At 39.9% G+C, this 22,732-nt stretch overlaps 1 protein-coding gene and 1 non-coding gene across 3 annotated transcripts; both read left to right on the forward strand.

Moving 5' to 3' along the window:
* The first annotated feature begins 4,929 nt into the window (after positions 1 to 4,929).
* TRNAI-GAU (transfer RNA isoleucine (anticodon GAU)) lies at positions 4,930 to 5,008 on the forward strand. Its single transcript has one exon. It is a non-coding gene; the product is annotated as a tRNA-Ile (tRNA).
* Positions 5,009 to 5,840: 832 nt separating this feature from the next.
* ZNF12 (zinc finger protein 12) lies at positions 5,841 to 22,422 on the forward strand. Of its 2 annotated transcripts, XM_063091691.1 has the most exons (5): positions 5,841 to 6,007; positions 7,147 to 7,211; positions 15,452 to 15,578; positions 15,854 to 15,949; positions 19,945 to 22,422. In XM_063091691.1, exons 2-5 carry the CDS (start codon positions 7,197 to 7,199, stop codon positions 21,801 to 21,803), a joined length of 2,097 nt encoding a protein of 698 aa, XP_062947761.1. In that variant the 5' UTR covers positions 5,841 to 6,007; positions 7,147 to 7,196; the 3' UTR covers positions 21,804 to 22,422. The 2 variants fall into 2 exon arrangements, with proteins under 2 accessions (XP_062947761.1, XP_062947762.1); XM_063091692.1 differs by lacking the exon at positions 15,854 to 15,949.
* Positions 22,423 to 22,732: the final 310 nt, after the last annotated feature.

The following is a 22,732-nucleotide window of genomic DNA, read 5'->3' on the forward strand; positions in this document are numbered from 1 at the left end:
TCGAGTGCAGAACAGGCTTAATAGCGGCAAGTACTGAGAAAGCCGGTTCCTGGCCATGCAACAGCTTCTGAGCAGCAGCTTTGGAGAAGCTCACATTTTGTGTGGGATTAGTTTAATGCAGCAGATCAACTGGAGGAACTGAGGGAAATCAGGAATGGGTTATGTGCCCATGCATTTGGATGAGACAGTACTTAATATTTAGGTAGTAGTATCTAGACAGCCACAGCACACAATGGCAAACTGCATGATCAAATGATCAGTGTGGTTACCTGGAGTGGGATGGCTATTTAATTGAAGGCTTTGTTATTGTTTTAGAGCAGTAGGAAAGCCACAAGGAATTCAAGAACTGATGTCATGATAGCATCCTATAAAGGCATGGAATAGCATATGGAAGAAAATCCCCAAATTCTCAACCCAAGCATGTTCTGAAACTCTATGTGCTAAAATAATTTTTTTTCCAGCTATAGAGCTGAACAAGTTGACAGCAAGTATCAGATTGTATTCAACAGAAACTTGGGGGTAATTTGTGTATGATTTCGGCCTTTTACAAATAATAAGTATTATTTTAATAATAAAAAAAGAGATACGTTGAAATATTCACAGGATGTTTTGTACCTGCCAAACACAACTATTGATCCTCCCACACCAGATGAATTGGCCTCTGGTCTTTTTTTTTTTTTTTTTTCCCTGATTGGAATGATCTTGCCTTGCTGCAAGATTTTGTAACTGCAATCCTTGAGGTTTACCTACACTGAATTTTGTCTACTCTACACGATCTATGAAAATACTGTATAAGCAAATCAGATCCCAGCATGGAGGCATGAGGGGAGGGTGGAGAATTTAATTATTCAGCTAATTCAGAAGGAGAAAATTATACATCAAAGGAATTGGAGCACTTTAATAGTCATTAATTTTTTTTTTCAGGGCACCTATATAAAGATAGATTCCGAAGATATTTGACGGAGAAAGAAAGACCCAAATTTTAAGTCAGACTACATTTATGAACATGGGAGCATTGACCAGAGATTCTGAACACACAATATTATGTCTTTTGGGAGAGGGATTCTCTCTATTCATTTGGTTAATTGACTAAAACTTGGAACAAAGAAGGGAGGGATTGAATTACACTGAGCTGCGACATTAGCCTCGGCCTTTACAGAAAGACTTGCACTGAAACTCATGTGTCCATGGTCAGATTATTTGATTTTTTTCTAGATCTTGGTTTCCTCATCTTTAAAATGGGGATGACAGCACTATCTACCTCACACATTTCTGGGAGGACTGAGTGGGTTACTACATCGGCAGCATAAGAAGACTACCTAGAAAATAGTCTAGTTCATTTGGGGGTTTACCTGATTTGTGGCAATCTTTGCCAAAAATCTTCATTCATTTCCATTTAAGTTTTATAAAAAAGCTTCACTTCATGAATCCTTTGTGGTTGGGTGGAACTAATGACTAATTCCTGCCAGTGAATTAGGAATGGAAATCATGAATTTAACTTTTAGGGCAGAGAAATTCATTTCTGGCATGAGAGATGAGGAAACCCCTCTTCTCCCTCTGACACAGCAACCATCAAAGTCCAAGACGGTAGCTGTTCAAGCAGCCTGTGTCCCTCAGAGACACAATGAACAGGCTTCTCTACTATGGATATGCAGGATGCACAAAAAGTACCCCTTTGTTGTTTAAGCCATTGAGATTACTGAGTTGTTTCTATAGCATCACCTTGTCTATCCCATTTTTATATCATTATAGGAAATTATCCAAAGATTTTGAGATTTAGAAAAGCTAGGTTTTTTGTCATCTCTCAAACTACCTGAAATATTTCCCTGAGATTATCTAGAAGATACATGCTTTAAAGGGCTAATTCATGCAGAACAGTAGTGTATGATGTAAGCTGTCAAAATGAGATATGTTAGCAAAAGTTCATTTTTCACTTTTTATTCTTAAGCAACTTATTGGAGTTGCATTATGCAATTATGTATGTGTGGTGTTTGTCTAATTCATCACGAGTATTTGCAGATGCTGAAAATTTTGTTCAGCTATAAACAGTATGACATTTCTCTTGATTTCTCCTTTACAAAGCATATGGATAGAATGTTGAACTTATATCTGTTGTTTCTCTGAGGAAAGTGGTTAAGATAGTATGGTTAGGAGAAGCAGATAATTAAAGGGAGGTAAAACAAAATTTTGTAGATGTAATAGATTATAACCAGCCCATTTCCCAATTGTTTGATCTTTACTTAAGCCTAACTAAAATTCATCTTTTTTCCCCTCTAAGCAAGCCCAAACAAGTTTTGTAATCCAGGATTAAGAGGTGGTAATAGAAACTTTTATCAGTTTCACAAATCTGTGTGAAATCAGTTGAACTAAGGTTATTGTCATTCAACAGATACAAACCATTATGATCTTACCAATGGGTTCCTTTGGGGGAATTTAGCAAAGTATACTAAAGAGTATCTGAAATAGAAACACTAACAGTGAAGACATTTATGCAATAAAATAAAGAGAAATGATCAGAAACTAATGCTGATATGAAGACACTTCAAAAAGTTCGTGGAAAATAGAATTAAAAGATAATACAAATCTTTCCATGAATTTTTTGAAGTATCCTCTTCCTATGTTAGAAAAATTAAAAAGTTAATGAGTTAATGTAAAAACATTTCTTAAATAATGAATAGATTTGCAATCTTAGAGTGAGTTCTTTGCAAGAAGTATACAAAATTGATGAAGGGATGCAAACCAAAGCCACAATTAGATATCACTTGACACCCATGAGGATGGCTACAATAAAAAAAATGGAAAATAACAGACGTTGGAAAAGATGGGGCAAAACCGAAACTCCTTCATTGCTAGGTGGGCATATAAAATGGTGCAGCACTATGGAGAACAATCTGGTGATTCCTCATAAAGTTAAACACAGACTTACCATATGACCCAGCAATTCCACTGCTGGGTACATACCTAAAGGAAATTAAAACAGGTACTCAAACAAATATTTGTACACTAATATTCATTGCAGCATTGTTCACAATAGCCAAAATGTGTAAACAACTCAAATTTCCATCAATGGATGAATGGATAAACAAAATATACTACATAAATACAATATAGTAATATAAATTAAATGGGATATTATTGAGCTATAAGAAAGAATGAAGTGCTGATACATGCTGAAACAGATATGATTTGTTACCTCTCAGCTCCAAATTCACCCTTTTGCTTGCTCTGTGATAATGGAGTTGGTCCTTGTAAATCTTTCTCCTTTGCCAGCCACAACAATGTTAAACTTTGTCAATACGGGATGCTGGACAAAGAAAGGGTTTGATTTCACTCTTAGTCCCCCCTTTTGTTACATAAGGAAACTGAGGCCCAGAAAGTTGCCCCAGTCACACAACAATCATTGACAACTGGAGCTGAAGCGTGGGTTTCCTGATGGGTTCCCCATCTCCACCTGCTCTCCAATATCTCTCCACTTCCCCTCCAGGGTGAGAAACCTGCAGCAAGTACACATCCAGAAACCTGGAAACATTCTAGGGCCAAGTTTTCTTTCCCCTTCCTCACCCTGACCTGTCATCCCATCTTTGTTCCGAGCTTACTGATTCCATCCAGGTCCCTGCTCCAGCTCCTGGAGAAGGACCTATGTCCCCCTAGCTTCCAACATACCTGCATCAGTTTGCTGAGCGTCCTGTGGGAGAAGAAAAGGGATGCGCTGTTGGCTCAAGGAGGCACTGAAGTGGGGTCGGACATTTGACCCACCCATCCAGGTGACAGTGACAGGTGCTGAGTCTGGGGAAGTGAACACAATCATCACCTACATATGACCTAGAATTATGAGTCTCTAAGGACAGACAAGAAAATTGAATCACAGTTTACCTAACTTGCTGAACATCACACAGACATTCCCTGAGAATGTATCCACCCAGCTTTACATTTATCCCAACTGGAAATGTACTGTTGGGTTATGTGGAGTTTGATTTTTGTCCTGATTTTAGGACAAAAGAATGTCCCTCTCATCCTTTAAGTCCCTCTCAGGTGTGTTTGTTCATACTATTTTTACATCGTAGTTGTCTTTTAAAAATCCTTTTGGACTTGTATGTAATTATTACATAAATGGGTTTATAATTTGCATATTCTTGTGAGAGTGCATTTTATGTTAAAATATATTGTGTTCATTATCCCCAGTCTGCATTATTATTTTTAGTACCACATCTATTTTACTTTTACCATCTTCTTGGGTATTTCCTTTTTTAGAGCATTTCCCATTTTTAGAGCATTTCCTTGAGAAAACTTGTAATATAAATACTTCGTCTGTCCCTTTGATATGTATGTAAAGCCAGATAAGCTTCTTGACAACATTATAACCCAGGAATTTTTTTTTTTAAGGGCCGGAGAGCCATCTCTTTGAAATGTAAACCTCAAAGAAGATGGTGTCCCTATCTCCCCGTTGCCTTGGGAGTTTAGCCTAGGCACCTTACTCTGAGCTGTAACTACCTGCTTGTCATAGCAATATGAGATGTTTTATTTTTCCTTTGGATAAAAGTAATTAACTAGCACGGATGACCATCTCGATTACCAGGTGAATTTCGGATGAGCTATATAAGAATGTATAGCAAATGGTACTGTCAAATCCTTTTACATGAGGACTAGTTACCCTTTATCTTGAGAACATGATTACAATGGATTATATTTGCAGGATTATAGAAAAAGATGAGGTTTATTCTTCTTTGGAATCTCATTAGTGGTTTGCCTGTGATGGGCATCACAGTCTGGTTTAATGCTTATTTGATAATAAAACTGTTGGGGTTTTTTCCTAAATTTTCTGCATTTGTGGAGAGGATTTTCTGGGTTGGCAGGAGATTTTAATTTTTCCCCCCGCAGCTTTTAAGGAACAATTGGCCGTACAGGGCAGCCGCCAAAAAGAAAAGTTAAGGCTGGTCAATTAGCTCAGTTGGTTAGAGCGTGGTGCTGATAACACCAAGGTTAAGGGTTCGGATCCCCTTACCGGCCAGCCGCCAAAAAAGAAAAGAAACATTTCACTAAAATGATACACCTTACGATTCCATTTTTAGAAACTGACATTTTTACCTAATCGTAAACATAATCGTCTTTGAGAGGTAAGATCACAAGTATTTATGTTCTTTCGATTTGCGTGTGTATTTTCTGATTTTTCCACTTTTTACGCACAAGTTGTAAAAGCTACACTTTTTGGCAAGCATCGCTGAATATTTATCGTATTCCTTGGAAAGCATCGCTTGGTGTTTATCTTTTTCTAGTATTTGAGTGAAACTTCTAGTATTTCAGCTAAGTGAACATGATACGTCCTTTCCTCTTCTTCTGGTTGTCAGAATCCCGGTTCTAACCCAGAAGGTCTGAGAGCAAGCAAAGGACTTGGGCTGCAGGGCATAATCAGGCAGCCCGTTACTTGGCCCTAAAAGGGACTGTTTACAAATACGTAATTGAGTCCGTGGTTCCGGGTGGCCAATGTTGTTAGCACAGCGATTCTTAGCTACCAGACGAAGTAGAGACATTACAGATGTTCCCTAAACTTGATGGCGCGAGGACTTATGGGAACTAGAGTCTTGGTACTTGTCCCGGGACCTGTGGTGGGCCCTGAAAGACGGACTTCCGGTGCCTTCCTGCGCGTGTGCACCTCGTCCTGTGTGCGTGTTCACGCATGCGCACCGCTTCCGCACTGCCCTCTGCTTCCCGTTCGTCTCCAGGTCACCGCTCGCGCTCGTTCCCAGGCTTTGGCCTCCGGTTGGCGAGAATTGCGGAGCCTGTAGGGCAGGGTGCTGACCGGCCGCCTGGGCACCTAGGCGGGCACGGGGCTGTGCAAAGCAGGGTTCGCGGCCGGTCGGGCTGAGGCTCGAGCGGGGACTCCCGAGCGCGAGTTCCGGATCCCGGTGTGCTGGGGCCGGAGGAGACGGCCGGACGGGCGGCGGCGTAAGGGCTGCGGGACCCAGCACCGTCTGCATCCTCGGCGGCCCGGTCGAGTCTCCACGGGACGGTGAGTCCTAAGGGAGGCAGATTTGGGCCCCGGGAGGGACGCTTGGCCTCAATTTGTCCCGTAGGCCTAGACACGGTCCCTTGGGAACAGAACGGCTTTTTGAGTTGGACAGGAGACCCGGGAGCAGAAGCGCCCCTGCGAGAACAGCCCCCGCCCGGACCTCTCGGGAGCCGTGGGGCAGAGGCTGCGGAGCCCCAGGAGGTTAGGCGGTGGATTTGCGGGCCCGGAGTGAGCAGGGCCCGGGAGAAGTCACCGCGAGCCGAGGTCATTAGAGTTGGGACAGGGGAGGTTTTGATCGCCTCTAGGAAAGACGTGTGGCTGGGTGTGAGGATATGGGCTGACCTCACCGGAGTAGGCGCTGCACGGGAGGCTCTGTGAGGACAAGGTTTATCGGGGGAGTAGGGGGTCAACGGCCTCAGTTGCCGACTTTGTTTCCACTCCTCCCTCCATGCACCTAACACCCCTTCCTCCACCTATCGCCGCCCCAGATTCTGAATGTGTTTGTAAATGTCCAACATTACCTCTGTTGTCGATGTGTCTGCTTTTCCCTCTCAGGTCTGCCCTTGTAGAATCATTGAGTACAGAGCACGAAAAGTTTTGCAAGGGTTATCTCTTGCTGACTCAGTTACTATATAGGAAGAGATTAGGCCTGAGAAGACGGGCAACTTGTCCAAGGTCACCGAGTTTTTTGGTAGAATTGCTAATAGAATTCAAAACTCCCAAGCCAGTGTTCTGTCCATTGTATTACAGTTAAGTCAAAGTACATTTCTTTGTAAAAGATCCTTTAGAGTAGCAGCCATCAAGTTTGTATGAATACTCAACCATACTGACTGTATATCTTTATTGAAAGCTTCTTGTGGATTTTCTGATCTTAAGTAGTTAAGAGAGTTAGTAAGAAAATAGATGAGTATAACGGAATTCCTTTTTTTAATCTGACATTTAAGGATGACAGATTGTTTTAATAGGATTCTGTTCATTCACCATGAGAATCGCACTCATTCGTTCACCACAGAAGAGCTTAATGGGACAGGCATAGGGTGTCCTTCATGGAACTTTCTGGGCGGGTTTTTATGTGGGAGATTCCTGCTTTGGCAGGCCAGATCACTCATAGCTTCATTGCTTGCATTTTCCTTCCCCAGATCTGCCTCTGCTTTCATAGTCCTCCACATTTTTCCAAGAACAGCAGAAAATGAATAAATCTCTGGTGAGTTTTTCTGTTCATGTGTTTATTCCCTACTTTGATTTACATTGCACCTGAGGAGGTGAATAAGGATTTGAACTTTAAAATGGGAAAGTAGAAATAGATAAAGGATATCCTCAGACAAAACAGTAGTGATCATCACCAAGTATTTTTGTCATGTTCATATATGTGGATAGCATGTTCCTTAAAGAGTTCTTGAAGCCAGAGTACAAGTGTGTCTCATGTTCTTGGCATTCATCACAAAAAATTATAAATACCGTCCATTACCTGACTTACGTTGACTATAAGCAGAAACACTTGTTTTCTCATGGGTTTTAAAGATTTCTTTAGTATAATTGTGAATAGCCTTCCTAGATAACAACCCTTAAGCAATTAACATTCATGGCTTGCTTGTCCCTCATGTGAGCAGAGAGCCTGCTGCCCAAGGAAGACTCAGGGCGTATGATTTTTTCTGGTGACTGAAACATTGTCCCATTGATATATTACTTTTACTGCCCAATTCACGGATAAAACATGGACCATCTGAAGAAATGATCTTCTCACCCTTAAAGTAGTCTCCATAAACATTTTTCTCTGTTAGTCTGTTTGGGTTGCACAGCAGACAGGGCAGTGATAAATCTCTGTCAAAGAAGCCTTTACTTCCTTTTCCCATTATATCCTGTAGCCTACAGTCTTGGTTCTGTTCCTGCTGCTCACCTGAACCTGTTCTGGTAAAGGTTGCCAATGATTTAATGTACACACCCAGGAGACATTTGCCAGTCCTTGCCTGCCACTCTGCAGAATGTCCTCTGTCAATTTCTGTGACACCTCTCTCCTTGCCCTCTTCCTGAATTTGATGATTTTTTTTCTGCCTTCTTCATGTGTTCTTATACCCTTGGCTCATGACTCATACCTGTCTGATCTCACCCTCCTGTGCTTTTAACCATCAACTAGCTCTGTGTTGGTTTTCCTACATGCCTCTGTCTAGCCACTGGCTGAGCATCTCCATGGAATATGTCTAAGGGATACCTCAAGTTAATAGATGCAGTAGATTCTAAAATAATTATTTGCAACTCCCCTGTTGTCTCTGGGTTCCTTGTTGAAAAATGGAATTCACTCTAAACTCCTTTTCCATTCTCTTACCACATGCGATTGTTCAAGTTTGTTAATGTTATATTCTAAATGATTTTTTTTTTTCCTTTCCCCTTATCCCTACTACCATTAAAATAACTTATTTTAGTGTCTGGGCTATTGCAGAAACTTCCTCTCTTTGCTGCTTTTCCTCCTAGTTCAAGTGTATTTTCCACTTTGAATATTTCTCCTAAAAAATATCATGCTGTCTCCGTGTAGAAAGCACTTTAGTGGCTCTCTGACTAGGAAAATAAGGTTGCCATTAAACCTGGATGAGGAAGATTGTGGGAAAAGCAAGTCTGAGAAAATGCCAGAATTAGGTTTTAGATGTTTTAAATTTGGGCTGCTAATATGAGGTGAAGTGGCGACATCAAGTAGGCTGATGTGTGTGTATTGGGGATTTGGGGAGTCAGCGTTGAAAGCCATGTCAGGATGTGGACAAGGGCCAGAGCCCTGCAGAGTTGGCTAGAGAAGGAGGAACCGGGAAGGGACTGCTGGTAAGGCAAGAGCAAGAACTGGGAATGTAAAGTTGCAGAAGCAAAGGGAAGGAAAAGGTTTGAGGAGGAGGTGATCAGGGGGTAATCAGCTATATCACATTCTGTTAACAGTCAAGCCCAATGAGGACTGAAAAGTAGCCATGGGATTTAGCCCTGGGGAGGTTATGTGACTCCTTGAGGATTAGTTTAGCTGGATTTGTAGGGTAAATCCTGATTGGAAAGGCTTAGGAGAGAGAGGTAGAAAAATTGGATTTGGTTTATTCCTAACTTTTTTGAGAAATTTTGCCCTAAAGGGGAAAAAGAAGTGGACAGTAGCTGGAGTGAGAATTGAGGTTGAGAGGATTTTTTGTTCTGATGGGAGAAATGACAGTGGGGATAATCCAGTCGAGAATGAAAAATTGTTGGTGCATGTGGGAGAGTGGGGAATGGCTGGAGGGGATCCTTGAGTCAGTGAGAGCGGACTGGAACAGGGACGCAGACTTGGTTTGGAGATATACCAGTAGGTGCTTGGAGAGGTGGGTAGAACAGGTGGCATTCCTGCTTGCTTGTCTTTTCTCAGGGAAAAAGCTCATCAGCTGAGAGTGAGGGGCAAGGCTGGGGTATAGGGAGAGCCCAGCTCCATCCTGACGATCAGCAAGCACAGCTCGGCCAGTTGGGAGGACTGTGCCTTCTCTTGTCTGAAGTAACCATTGCATTTCCTACATTGTGGTTGTAATTTACTCTTGGGTGCTTATGTAATTACATGGGTGCTTTTCAGCTGAAAGTGATTGGAGACCAGTCGTTTTACCCCCGGGGACTTTTCTGTTCTGTTGATCGAAGGATTCCCAGAGGAAGCTTGGCTCTTTGCTTTTTGGACTTTTATCATCTAGTATTTTGTCTTTTTCCCTTAAACATGAGCACCATGTCTTCAGGTTTGGGGACATGATTTTAAGAGGTACTTCTTCCCCTTAAGGAGCTTATTCTCCTTGGAGGAGGTGATTCATAGAAGTGATTATGGGAGAAAATGAGAATCTTTCTAGTCAGTACATGGGAAGCTTTGAAATGGTGACAAAGCAGAAGTCTGGTTTTAAGCATATTGTCAAAGTATCATGACTTAGTCATTCAGTGACAGGAAAGGTGGAGATCAGGTGACATAGTTTGTGACAGCCCTGGAGTGATTAGGATCTGAGCAGTTGGAGAGGTTGGTAAAACACCCAAGAAAACAGCATGAGGGGGTCTGAGGAAGGCTCCTGAAGGACTGGTAAGATCTTTGCCTCCTTAGAATTTGGGCTTCCTGTTAAGGGACGGTGTGAGATGTGAATGGAGAGAAATACTGAGATTGACCGAAGAGCCACCAGTGCTGTGCTGAGTTTTGGTTTCTTCCTGCAGAGAATTTGAGATCTTTTAATTGGGAAAGTGAATCATCTGTTAAAAAGATGTGATAAATGGAGACTGGCAGTGTGAAAAGTATGATATACACAGGGGGGAGTGAGTCACAGAGACTCAAGAGTTTCTAGCCAAGATGCCAGACAGAAAAGGAATGTGACTTGGGGTGTTCTAGCTGATCCAGGGCCCACGGCATGTGAGTGGGCTTGAGTTTTTTCTTAATCATGAGTGACAGCAAGTATATTTTTACGTATTTAGAAGCCATTTCTTTCTCTCTTTTTTTTTTTTAGCAATTAATAGACTATTTTTTAGAACTGTTTTTGGTTTACAGAAAAATTGAGCAGATAGTACGGACACTTCCCATATATGCCTCCTCTCAGTTTCCGCAGTTACTAACATCTTACATCAGTTTGGTACATTTGCTACAATTGATGAACCAATATTAATACATTATCGTTACCTAATATCCATAGTTACATTAGGATTCATTCCTTATGTTGTACAGTTTGGGTTTTGACAAATGTATAATAACACATATCTGCCATGGCATTATCATACAGAGTTGTTTCATGCCTTAAAAGCTCTCTCTGCTCTGCCTGTTCGTCCCTCCCTTTCCCCCACCCCCAGCTCCTGGCTATCACTGATCTTTTTACTGTGTCTGTATTTTTGCCTTTTCCAGAATGTCATATAGTTAGAACTATACAGTATATAGCTTTTTCAGTTTGGCCCAATTCTGTGTTTATGTGAAATGCCTTTTCATGTCCATGCCACTCTTTCTATCATGATGTTGTTTTGTTTTTTCTTGCTGACTTGTAAGTCCTCTTAAATGTTTATAAGTTTTTCCTGTTTTGGTCACGTTAGTAAACATTTTCTTCCAAGCCGATTTGTCTTTTTACGTTATTTTCCAGCATTGCTATATAATTCTTTAACAGTTTTATTTTGAGGAATGAGATGTTTTTGTTTGTATTTTTTAAATTTTTCAAAATGATAAAGTTTGCGCTGATGGGCTTCCTAGTTCAAGAACACCCTCTCCGGACAGTTCTCAAGTTCACCTTCTTAAATGGATAATGTCAGGGGCTGCGAGTTGAAGGACTTAGTTTGCCTTGTGGTTCGTTCACTTCTGTAGGATTCTTAATTTTCCCCTCCCGTCTCTGGAGTACTGTAGCAGTTATTTTCCCTGGATAGGCCATGTAGTTGGTATACTGACTCAATGAGCCTCTTGAGTCTTTGCATATCTGAGATGTCTTTTTTTTCCTGATGCGCAAGAGGACTCTTGTAGGCTGGGTAGAGGACGCTTGGATTGCAGTCTTTTGGCCTCCTCAGGCTCTCACTGTCATTTAGTTCCCACTGATGCATGTGAGATTGCTGACATGCAGAGGCATGTTGTAGCATACAGAGCCCTTTTGTTAAAGTCTTCTTGGGTTTTTTTCATATTATAATACTCTGAGAAATATGCTTTTTCTCTCAGTTTTTACTAATGGAATGCCAGCGCTTAACCTTGATGGTAATATCCTCCCTAGCCACTCATGAAAGAAATCTCAGAAAGGTAAGGAGAACATTCTCCCTCCCCCCATAGCAGTAGAGGAGCAGGTGCTGTCTGCATCATAAACCAAGCTCTGATAAAGTGGTAAATTGAGATGGTCACAAAAGCATTCTCACTCTGAAGGTCAGTGTTCTGGCTTGTGTGGAAACATATGATCCAGATCCAAGTTCTGTTATTACACAACTGTGTTGCTTAGCCCCTCACGGATTTGTCACCCCACTTCCCTTGGGTGATGGAGCCCCAAAGGATTACTCAAAGCCCATCTCTTTGAGCAGTGAGAAGCCCCAAAGTGGTTAACTTCCCCGGAACCCTCAAGCGAGAGGCATTTCTTCCTTGGGAAATTAACCCCAAATTGGGTTTTCTTCCTGCATTTATTCTTCAAACAAGGAAGTTACAGGAAGAGAACATAGGTGGGGTTAAAGTTTAACAATAGAAGCTGGTAACATTCAGTAAAGACAAGTCAGATGACATTCTGTTAAGGCAATTAAGTGGTCCACCAACAAAAGCTTGATCTTAGCAAACATTCCTTCTTACAGCGGTTTGCCAGTATCTTTACATATCAATCAGTAACTACTCTGTCTTTGAGCCACCAACCTTGCTGTGTTAGAATTATCTTACACCAGAGACTTTATAGACTGAGGAAAATTTCCTGTCCTTTGCAAGGTCAATATTTGAAACTGCAAGGCTTTGGAAAACTAGGCCCTGTGAAGTACATTTGCTTTATAGTATATTCCACACAACTGTCTTTGTAATATTATCTCTACTGAGTGGTCTTTTAAGACACACATGTCATGGGTTCCCTTGTCTTGTGAAAATAACCTAAACTCCCTAAATATCTGTAGTTCTGATTGGTTGTGTTCAGAACTAGTTAACAAGGTTTTCTGCAACCCATTTTATCAAAGTAATCATTTGTAAAACTTCTTGTTTTGAGCCAGAGGAAGAACCATGCAATTTCCTCCTCCCTTCATGCATGAAACTAAACTTGAGTCAGCTACTTAAACTCATCACCAAATGAAAAATCAGTTTGGAACATTCCTGAGAATGCTGTTTTCAAGCAGCCACAGTGCATGTATTTTATGTGCATTACAAATAAGAAAAACTATATTTTTCCATAATGTACTATTTTTTCCTCATAAGGCAAAGTTATAAGTAATAACAGAAACCCCACAAACTGTACGTTTTGTGAAATTAGAAGTGCAAAACCAGCAAGTTAGAATAATGTGCACATTAGTCTGTTTAGACATTAAAGTCAGACTGTTTCTTCCTGTTCTGCTTCCTCACTCTCCTGTATTTGGTGACAACTTTTAATATACAGGAACTTAAGTGATTGACTTTTTTGACCCCAAATAATCTTCCTTCCCTTTAGTTAGCATTGTTTATGAAGTAGTCTTCCATTTATTCATTCAATATGAACACTCTCCTATGTACTGGGGTTCTAAAAAGAATGAAATATTCCATTTTAAGAAGATCACTTAGAATCCCTTAATGGGAAAGACTTAAATAAAAACAAATACATTATATAAGATCTATAGAATAGAAGTGCAAGTGAAATGTTATGTTTATTTCCAAGTATGTTTTTGACAAGGAGCATGTCCATGGGATGTTTTTAACATAAGAGTGACTCGTTTGAAATAGAGATTTTGTCAATTCACACTTATTGTAGTCATAGATATATATGGTCTCGTTACTTTTATCTTACTGTGTTTTTATTTCTAATACATTCTTATTTGTTTGCTTTCTTTTGATGAATTTTCCTGAATTGATGACTTTCTTCTTCACGTTTCACCTCTTATGAGTGATTTGAAGGTCTTGTGCCTGTTTTTACCCATTGTACAATGACTGTATTGACAAATGTCGGGTGAACAATTGAAACGGGGACGATATTGCTCAAGTAAATGAAATCAGGCTTACTTTTCTAAAAAATTAATAAGTTGTTTCTCAGCAAGGCAGAGTGATGCGATGTGGGAACTTCTGGACTCCCCCATCCTCATCAGGGCAGCCATAGTCATGGCTGGTGGTGACTGGATGTGGTGTGGGCAGAGCTCCTGGAAACCTGACTTGCTTTCTGAAACAGTGTCATCGCCTGTTGGGGCAGTTCTGTGCATAGATCAGTCTGTCTGGCTGAGAATCACTTGTTGCACTGCCATGTGTCCCACCAGAGTGAGACACTGATCATGCCCAGCCTTCCCAGGCCAGCCAGGCCCAGTACCAGGACATCCCAGCACCTGGAGCTGGGAGAGAACAGCGCAGCATCTCAGGGGTTCCTACCAGCAGGACCCATCCTGTATGCTGCATAGAAAACTTAAAATGTTCAGTCAATGTCAAGAGTTTGTCATTGTCTCCCATGGCCCCTGAGCATGACGTGGCCTTTCCTTCCCCACATTCCACACCACTCCTTCTTCCATGTTTTGTTGAAATCATATGAACCTTTTTGTTTTTAACACACAAATACTGTTTTGTAATCCTTTCTTGGCGATTGCCTAAAGCTTAACAGCCACATTACCTTTAGTTCTTTAAACTTACATGTTTTATGGTTAATTTTCTGTTCTAATTTGGAAAGTGATAAGATACACAGTACATAGTCAACAGTAACATTAGCTATCATTGACAAGTGTGTTTTATTTCCAAAAAACTATGTTATGTGCTCTCTATGGATTAGCCCATTTAATACTGGTATTATATTATGGGATAGGTTCCATTATTATCTTTATTTTACGTGTGATGATATTGAAAGAAACAGTTATGATGGCTGGTATATTTGTGAATGGGACAGTTTATTGAAAAGATACACATTTAAAGATATGGTTTTAACAGTGTCCAGGTTTTCCATGTAAGCTATCTGCCCCTCCTGAGGAATGTGCTTCTCCTCTCCTGAAATGTGTAAATGCGAAGAAAAGGAATTCAGGGTTCCCAGCTGAGATTTGGGGCCAACCAAGCCAAACTATTACAATAAATATATGGGGCAGGCCACGGTTAGACCTGCTGTAGGCTTATCCTTGCAATATACAAAATGAAAATCGATGTTGCCTGGCTTGCTGGTTGGTTGCTTTAGTAATTGTAGCAAATATTGCAGATTGGTTCCAGTAGGCTATAGGTTTGGACAGTAACAGAGATTGAATTAAAGGCATGTTGAATTTGAGATCTGCGGTTCAGGAGAGAGGTCTGGGCTGGTGATGTAAATTTGGGAAATGTTTGTATATAGACAGTAATTAGATGAGCCATGAAGCCAGGCAGGCTTACCGTCAAAGCAGCAAGTGCAGGTAGCAAAGAGAAAAAGACCAAAGACTGAGCCATGGTGCTCTCCAGCTTCAGGATGACTTGGAAGAAAGGAGGAGGCAGCAAAGGAGAGAGAATGAGTGGCCAGGGAGGTAAGAGGAGAACCCACATTTGGAAGCAAAATGAAATGTTCAAAGGGGTAGAGTGCATCCTGGGATTCCATTAGTGTCCCTCAGGTCTGTGCTCCTTGGGGGCAGGAGCTGTGCCTGCTGGTCTTAGCGTCCCCAGCAGCTAGAATTGTTCCTTGCTCACTGTACAAGCCCAGTATGTTATTTTAATGTATGCTGAATAAATACCATGTCAATGTATTTCTGATATGTTGTTTTCCACAATCTGTAACATTAAATAAGGTACACAATGTTCATAGTTAACTTTACCAGTAAGCTTGGTAAGATTTTGTCCCCCTATGCCTTTTCCCTTGTCACCCAATTCCGATCACGGTGCCATTACAGGGCCCAGTGTCATTCAAGGACGTGGCTGTGGACTTCACCCAGGAGGAGTGGCAGCAGCTGAATCCTGAGCAGAAGATAACATACAGGGATGTGATGCTGGAGAACTACAGCAATCTAGTTTCCGTGGGTGAGGATAGCTTGCTTTCTCAGTTCCTAAAATATATGGGATTTCTCTTAAATTTAATGACTTTAACTTTAAATTCGATGGGACAAATGTGAGTAATCTGTTTTGGGCACCAGGCAGGGCATTTTGGTCTAGACCTCCCCAGTGAAAGGTTCTAATTTTGATAAAGCGCAAATGGCACTTTTGTTGTGCAGCTCATACAACAGCTGTCCACCATGTGACAGAGACCCTGAAGCCAAGCCACCGGGCTCAAGTTCTCTTTCATTTCTCATTAACAGGGTATCACATTATCAAACCGGATGTTATCATCAAGTTGGAACAAGGAGAAGAACCATGGATAGTAGAAGGAGAATTCCTACTTCAGAGCTATCCAGGTGTGTTAGTGGAGGCAGTGAGGAGATTGGTAACTTGGGAGTGTTTTCCCAGGGATTTTTTTAATGGTCCTAAACTTTCAGGAGTCACTAAAGATAGTTGCGTCCATGCTTTAGGTACCTGAATCACACTCCCAAAGACTTCTTCCTGTCCCACAAAAATATATGTTCATAGAGCTTTGCCATGCTTACCACTACCCAGAATCAGATTCCAGTCACTTCCTTCTTCCTCTTAAAACTTGGGTCTTTGCTCACTCTTCTAGCATTTTCAGTAACCCATTATCATAGATTCCTCTTATTTTTAGGCATTCTATCATTAAAAAATAATTTATGTGACTCTTTTGTTCTTAGTATCTTCCACTTTTATTCTACTTCTTTACTGTGAAATACCTCAGACTTATTTTTATTCCCAGTTCTACTTTTTATTTCTCTTTGAGGTCAGATTCCAAGATCTCCATCCCATGCCTAAGCTGATGGATTCCATTCACCTTCATTCTCATGTGCTTCCTTGGACAGTGTTTCCTTGGACAGTGCTGATCATCCCTGAAATCTAGCCCTCCTTAAGTTTGGTGACAACAGTAACTGAGTCTCCTTCTTTTCCTAGGTGCTTGTTTTCATCTTGTCTCTTATTTACTGTTCTATTCCCAAGGTCTTGAATAATAATATCCTGTCATAGCAGGTGCACAATAAATATCATATACCTAAATGAAGTTTTATTTATTCTTCTCCCCCCTCTAGAAATGTCTCTAAAGGATCTGTTTCTACCTGCTGTGATTTCCTTGTTTCATGAGTTCCTGGCTCCTCCAGTCTCAAGTCTGTAGGGCTTTTGTCTGTTTTCATGCTGCTCACACCCCCCTTGCGCAGCCTGTGCTCTGGTCCTATATTTTCTGTGATAGCAGCACTGTGCTTCTCTCGTTCTCACCATGTCCAAAAAGTGATCATGGACTCTTCCAAATTACAATCACCTTTCTCACCTCCCTTTATCACTAAATTATACTATTCTCTTTTCCCGTAGTGGCCCCAATGGAATCACTGAAAATATCTACTTCTCATCAGGATTACTGATCAGCCCAGGATTACTGGTTTTTGTCCTATGTGAGATGTCCTAATTTATCCTCTATATATTGTTTCATTTGACTTAACATGAATAAGGTCTAGATTCTGTCATGCCTGGATTACTATGAATTTCAGATCTTATCACTAGCCTCATAAAATAAGTCTATAGCTGTTCACTATTACTTCCTAAAGGGAATTTAAATTCCTTGTCCTTTAAGGATCACCACAATATTGGTCCTTGTATTGCCTGGAAAAACTAATTTCCTATTGTTTTCCAGAAATCACTAAACTCCATTTGGTCTTCACTACTAACATCTTCTCTTTGTGAGATTATTGTCCCTGCAGCCTTACATGTCATCGTGGTGTGCTTTACTTCTCCAGATAATACTCTTTTTAAGTCTGAGCTCAAATTTTCAACCCCTCCTTAAAGTTTTTCCTTTGTGATTCTTGTTATTGCTCCATTCTCTTCCTTCTCTCAACTTCAAGTCCATCTAATGGTGATACCTTAAAAAAAGTTAGTCTGATCAAGTACTGTGTTATTTGATAGTATACATATTTTGCTTTTGCTTTTTTGCTCCCTTGGATTATAATTGTATAAAGAAAAGGGCATGTTCTCCTCCTTCAATGTAGTATGTAACATAGAGTAGACATTTATTTCTTTGATCTGAGGAACCAGATAGGTTAAAGAACTTTCTTGTCCATCCATTCAGAAACAATGTATAGACAGTTATTTTTAAGTATGCATTCCTGAGTCATATCCCCATATATTTTGCAAGTACTAGAAAAATACCCATATGATTCAGACTAAGAACAACTTCTGATTTCTGTTTAGGGATTCAAAGGAAATATAGTCATACTTTCTAGGAGGTACTTTTCTTAACCATAACCTTTAACCTTATGGTTAAGAAAAGAGAACAGAGCTGCATGAAGTAACTTAAAACTCAGCATCTTACACAGAGTGTTGATGTTCCAATGCAAGGCTAAATTACTTTCTGGTAAAGTGGTTATATGGACAGTAATTATTTTCAGCTTCACGGAGAAATGGGGTTAATTGAAACAAGAAAGGATTTGAGAGGTATTTTTTATAAAGCATGGAAACCTCCTTTAAAGATAGGTATTGAATAGATGAAGAAAGAAGCAAACTGAGTGACACAATGGGGAAGAGGCTTGTGGGTGAAAATGTGCTGGGTGTTCATTGGGTACTGCTGCAGTCTTAGCACGAGGCAGTGATGCCTTAGATCGTGGTCCATCTCTTCCAACTTGATAGTACAAGATGAGGTGTAAGTGCTCATCCACTGCCCCCAAAACAAATTCCTAATTGGATATATCTTATGACCCTCCTTGTCCAACAAATAGCTTGGTTTTCTTGGAACACAATATTTTTAGTACACAACTGTCATCTTAGCTTAGAATCATATTGTGAATCCAGGTGGTGAAAAGTATTCTTGATCAGGTTATTTTTCCATTTTATCTGTGGATATTTTGGCAGTGGATTCAGGGAAGCTATAGGTTTTGGAGGTAAGGTTGATATCGTTTCACTTCCCATAGATGATAGCAAGTCATCAAAAAATTTCTAAGATAAGCAGAAATGAAAGTCACTATTTTAGAAACAGGTTGTGGGATCTGATTCTTAAGGTTTGTACACTAAATGAGACTCAGGAGTGTGGAAACACCGTCATTCAGGATTAAGCGATGGTAGTATGTCAGGGACAGGACTGGTTTAAGGAAATTGTGAGGAGATTGAAAATGGGAAAAATAACTTCTGAACTTACTGAGCATGTGCTTTGTGCCAAATGCTGTTCTGAGTACTTCATATGTGTTAACTCCTGTCATCCCACAGCAGCCCTCAGAGGTAGATGCCATCATCTCCACTTGACAGGTGGAGGACACCGACTGCAGAGGGCTGTTAAGTAGCTTGCTCTAGGTTACCTCATCAGATTTCATGCTATATTTTCCAAATAGGATCAAGTATAATTTCATGGAATGAGCTCAGTATTAAATCATAGCATTAGGGGGCTGATGGTTAGCTTAGATGGTTAAAGCGTCATGTTATAACACCTATGTCAAGGGTTCAGATCCCCATACAGGCCAGCTGCCAAAAAAAAAAAAACTAAAGTAAAAAAATCAACCAATCAATCATAGCATTAAAATATTTAAGAAACCTAAAATTTTTTAAAGGAAGGCATGTTCTGTGGACTATTTTATACTTCCTCTTAGACATCTTCCGAGACTCTCCTTCCAAGTGAAACAGAATTACAGAGTCATAGAGTTAGAGCCCTAGTGATTGGGCTCTTCCTCTAAACATGAGGAAATTTAGATGTAAGTTTATTTGGCACTACTCTGTGGAATGGGAATAAAGTCAAAATATTTTGGAAGGATATAGACTAGTGAAAATACTACCACAAAAGTCTTAGTAAAAGGTGGTAGTGCCTTCAATTGTAACCTGTCTCTCCCAACTTGATATGAATTGATATGATGTAAAGTGCAAATGTGCCTCGTTCAAAACGAATTCCTTCTTGGATGTATCTTATGACCTGCCTTGTCCAGCAGCATTCCTTGTCATCTTGTTGGTTTACTCCATTTGCTCTAAGCCCTGTCATATCTCCTTTGTCAGTTGTTCATCTAACGTTCTTTGTCTACTGATCATTGCTCTGTGTTTATATTTTATCCTCTATACCCACTTTTGGTAAAAAAAATACTTAAAGTATCAAAAATTGAAGGTGCTTGTGTTTTCATCAGTTCATTTCCCCTTTCCTGACCCCAGGAGGGGTGTGTGTGTGTGTTTCAAACCAAAATAATAAAAGGGAAAGTACACTTACACTTTGAATTATTTCCATCTGTCCATGAAGCATCTACCCATAGTGAGATGCTTGTGTACAAGTCTCAGTCAAAGTCTTATATAGGAAGATGTATGAAAGTTGGGTAATTCTGTCTCTTTGTAGATGATGTCTGGCAAACTGATGACTTAATAGTGAGAGTTCAAGAAGATGAAGTTAAACAGTCAAGGCAACCTGTGTTCATCAACAAGACTCTGACTGAACAGAGAGGTAATATTCCTGGTAAAACTTTTAAGGTAGAAGTGAACCCTGTTCCTTCAAGAAAAATAGCCTGTAAGAGTAGCCTGTGCAACTCATGTGAAAAGAGTTTAACATCTATTTCAGAATATATTAGTAGTGATGGAAGCTATGCAAGAATGAAACCTGATGAATGTAGTGGATGTGGGAAATCACTTCTCCATATTAAGCTTGAAAAAACTCACCCAGAAGATAAATCTTATGAATTTAATCAAAATGGGGAGCCTTATACTTTAAATGAAGAAAGTATTTATCAGAAAATTCATATTTTGGAAAAACCCTTTGAATATATTGAATGCCAAAAAGCCTTCCAAAAGGACACAGTTTTTGTTAATCACATGGAAGAGAAGCCCTATAACTGGAATGAATCTGAAATAGCCTTTCTCCAAATGTCAAATCTCAGTGTACATCAGAGATCTCATATGGAAATGAAAGCCTATGAATGCAGGGAATGTGGGAAATCCTTCTGTAAAAAGTCAAAATTCATTATACATCAGAGGACTCACACAGGAGAGAAACCTTATGCATGTACTCAGTGTGGGAAATCCTTCTGCCAGAAGGGAACCCTCACTGTACATCTGAGAACACACACAGGGGAAAAGCCCTATGAATGTAATGAATGTGGGAAAAACTTCTACCAGAAGTTACACCTCATTCAACATCAGAGAACTCACTCAGGAGAAAAGCCCTATGAATGTAATTATTGTGGAAAATCTTTTTGCCAGAAGACACACCTCACACAACACCAGAGAACACATTCAGGAGAAAGACCTTATGTTTGTCATGACTGCGGGAAGACCTTCTCTCAGAAGTCAGCACTTAATGACCATCAGAAAATTCACACAGGCGTGAAACTCTATAAGTGTAGTGAATGTGGGAAATGCTTCTGTCGCAAGTCTACTCTCACTACCCACCTGAGGACACACACAGGAGAGAAACCCTATGAATGTAATGAATGTGGAAAATTCTTCTCTCGGTTATCATATCTCACTGTACATTATAGAACACATTCAGGAGAGAAGCCCTATGAATGTACTGAATGTGGGAAAACTTTCTACCTGAATTCAGCCCTTATGAGACACCAGAGAGTACACACAGGAGAGAAGCCTTATGAATGTAATGAATGTGGAAAATTATTCTCCCAGTTGTCATACCTCACTATACATCATAGAACTCATTCAGGAGTGAAACCCTATGAATGTAGTGAATGCGGAAAAACCTTCTACCAGAATTCAGCCCTTTGTCGACATCGGAGAATACATAAAGGAGAAAAGCCCTATGAATGTTACATATGTGGAAAATTCTTCTCTCAGATGTCATACCTCACTATACATCATAGAATTCATTCAGGAGAGAAACCCTATGAATGTAGTGAATGTGGGAAAACCTTCTGCCAGAATTCAGCCCTTAATAGACATCAGAGGACACACACAGGAGAGAAAGCCTATGAATGCTACGAATGTGGGAAATGCTTCTCTCAGATGTCATATCTCACTATACATCACCGAATTCATTCAGGAGAGAAACCCTTTGAATGTAATGAATGTGGAAAAGCCTTCTCTCGGATGTCATACCTCACTGTACATTATAGAACTCATTCAGGAGAAAAACCCTATGAATGTACTGAATGTGGGAAAAAATTTTACCACAAATCAGCCTTCAATAGCCATCAAAGAATTCATAGGAGAGGGAATATGAACGTAATTGATGTGGGAAGGCTTCTCTGAAGTCAGACCTCATCTTATGTCAGAGAACCCTTTTAGTATAATAAATAAAAGAACCTCCTACCCGAAGTCAAATGCTATTGTATGTCAGAGAGCTACCACAGGTGAGTGTGGACAAGCCCTTGTGCAGTAGACTCATAATCTGAAAATTCAGAGTGGAAACCACAGTTATAACAAGACCACATGATTCATTAGATACTAGACTATACAGGAGTAAAAACTTACAAATACTTAGAATGTATCTATGTTTCACCGTGGATTCAGATGGTTTTACATATCAGGGAATTCATACCAAGAGGAAATATGTCAATTTAAGGACTGTGGGAAACATACTTCTTTGGAAATTAATTCTAAAAGATACATTTCTGATACCATATGAAACATTTTGTTAAAAAAAAATCTGTTTATAAACATAATCCTTGTGTAAATAGAAGCTATAAAATTATCAGGATAGCTAATTAAGTCAGTAACATGAAACTCATATAAGCAGTTCCAAGGGATATAAGACTTATTTGGGGCGGTGGGGGGGTTGTTAGTTTGTTTTTTAGTATGTTACATTACATGAATTTTATGTTCTGTTTGATTCATGTTTGAAAAGCATTGTATCCCTATTGGAAAAATTTGTAACACATATGGTAAGATTATCAATTATAAATAGTACTACCATGTTAATATCTTAATATGAATTGTCATTGAAATAATGTTTGATAGGTGTAAGGTATACTTTTACTTGTACTTTTCCCTGGCATTTGTAAATGCATTTGATCATTGTTAATGAACTATATCATTCATAAAGAAGCCAGTGTTTTAAATAACGTTTTCAATTGTATCTGAGTCACAAAAAAGATTCAAAATCTGTGTATAAAATAGCTGGAAAACTCTGCATAGATTTAAAAAGTCCTATTTTTATCTGTTTTTCATCTACTATTTTT

This window comes from Cynocephalus volans, chromosome 3, assembly GCF_027409185.1.
Source record: "Cynocephalus volans isolate mCynVol1 chromosome 3, mCynVol1.pri, whole genome shotgun sequence".
NCBI classification, from domain to species: Eukaryota; Metazoa; Chordata; class Mammalia; order Dermoptera; family Cynocephalidae; genus Cynocephalus; species Cynocephalus volans.

Excerpts from the sequence above, each read along its gene's own strand:
- ZNF12 (XM_063091691.1), top strand. Across the intron at positions 15,579-15,853 it reads CAGCAATCTAGTTTCCGTGG|GGTATCACATTATCAAACCG; the intron begins GTGAGGATAGCT and ends TCTCATTAACAG. Across the intron at positions 15,950-19,944 it reads CCTACTTCAGAGCTATCCAG|ATGATGTCTGGCAAACTGAT; the intron begins GTGTGTTAGTGG and ends GTCTCTTTGTAG.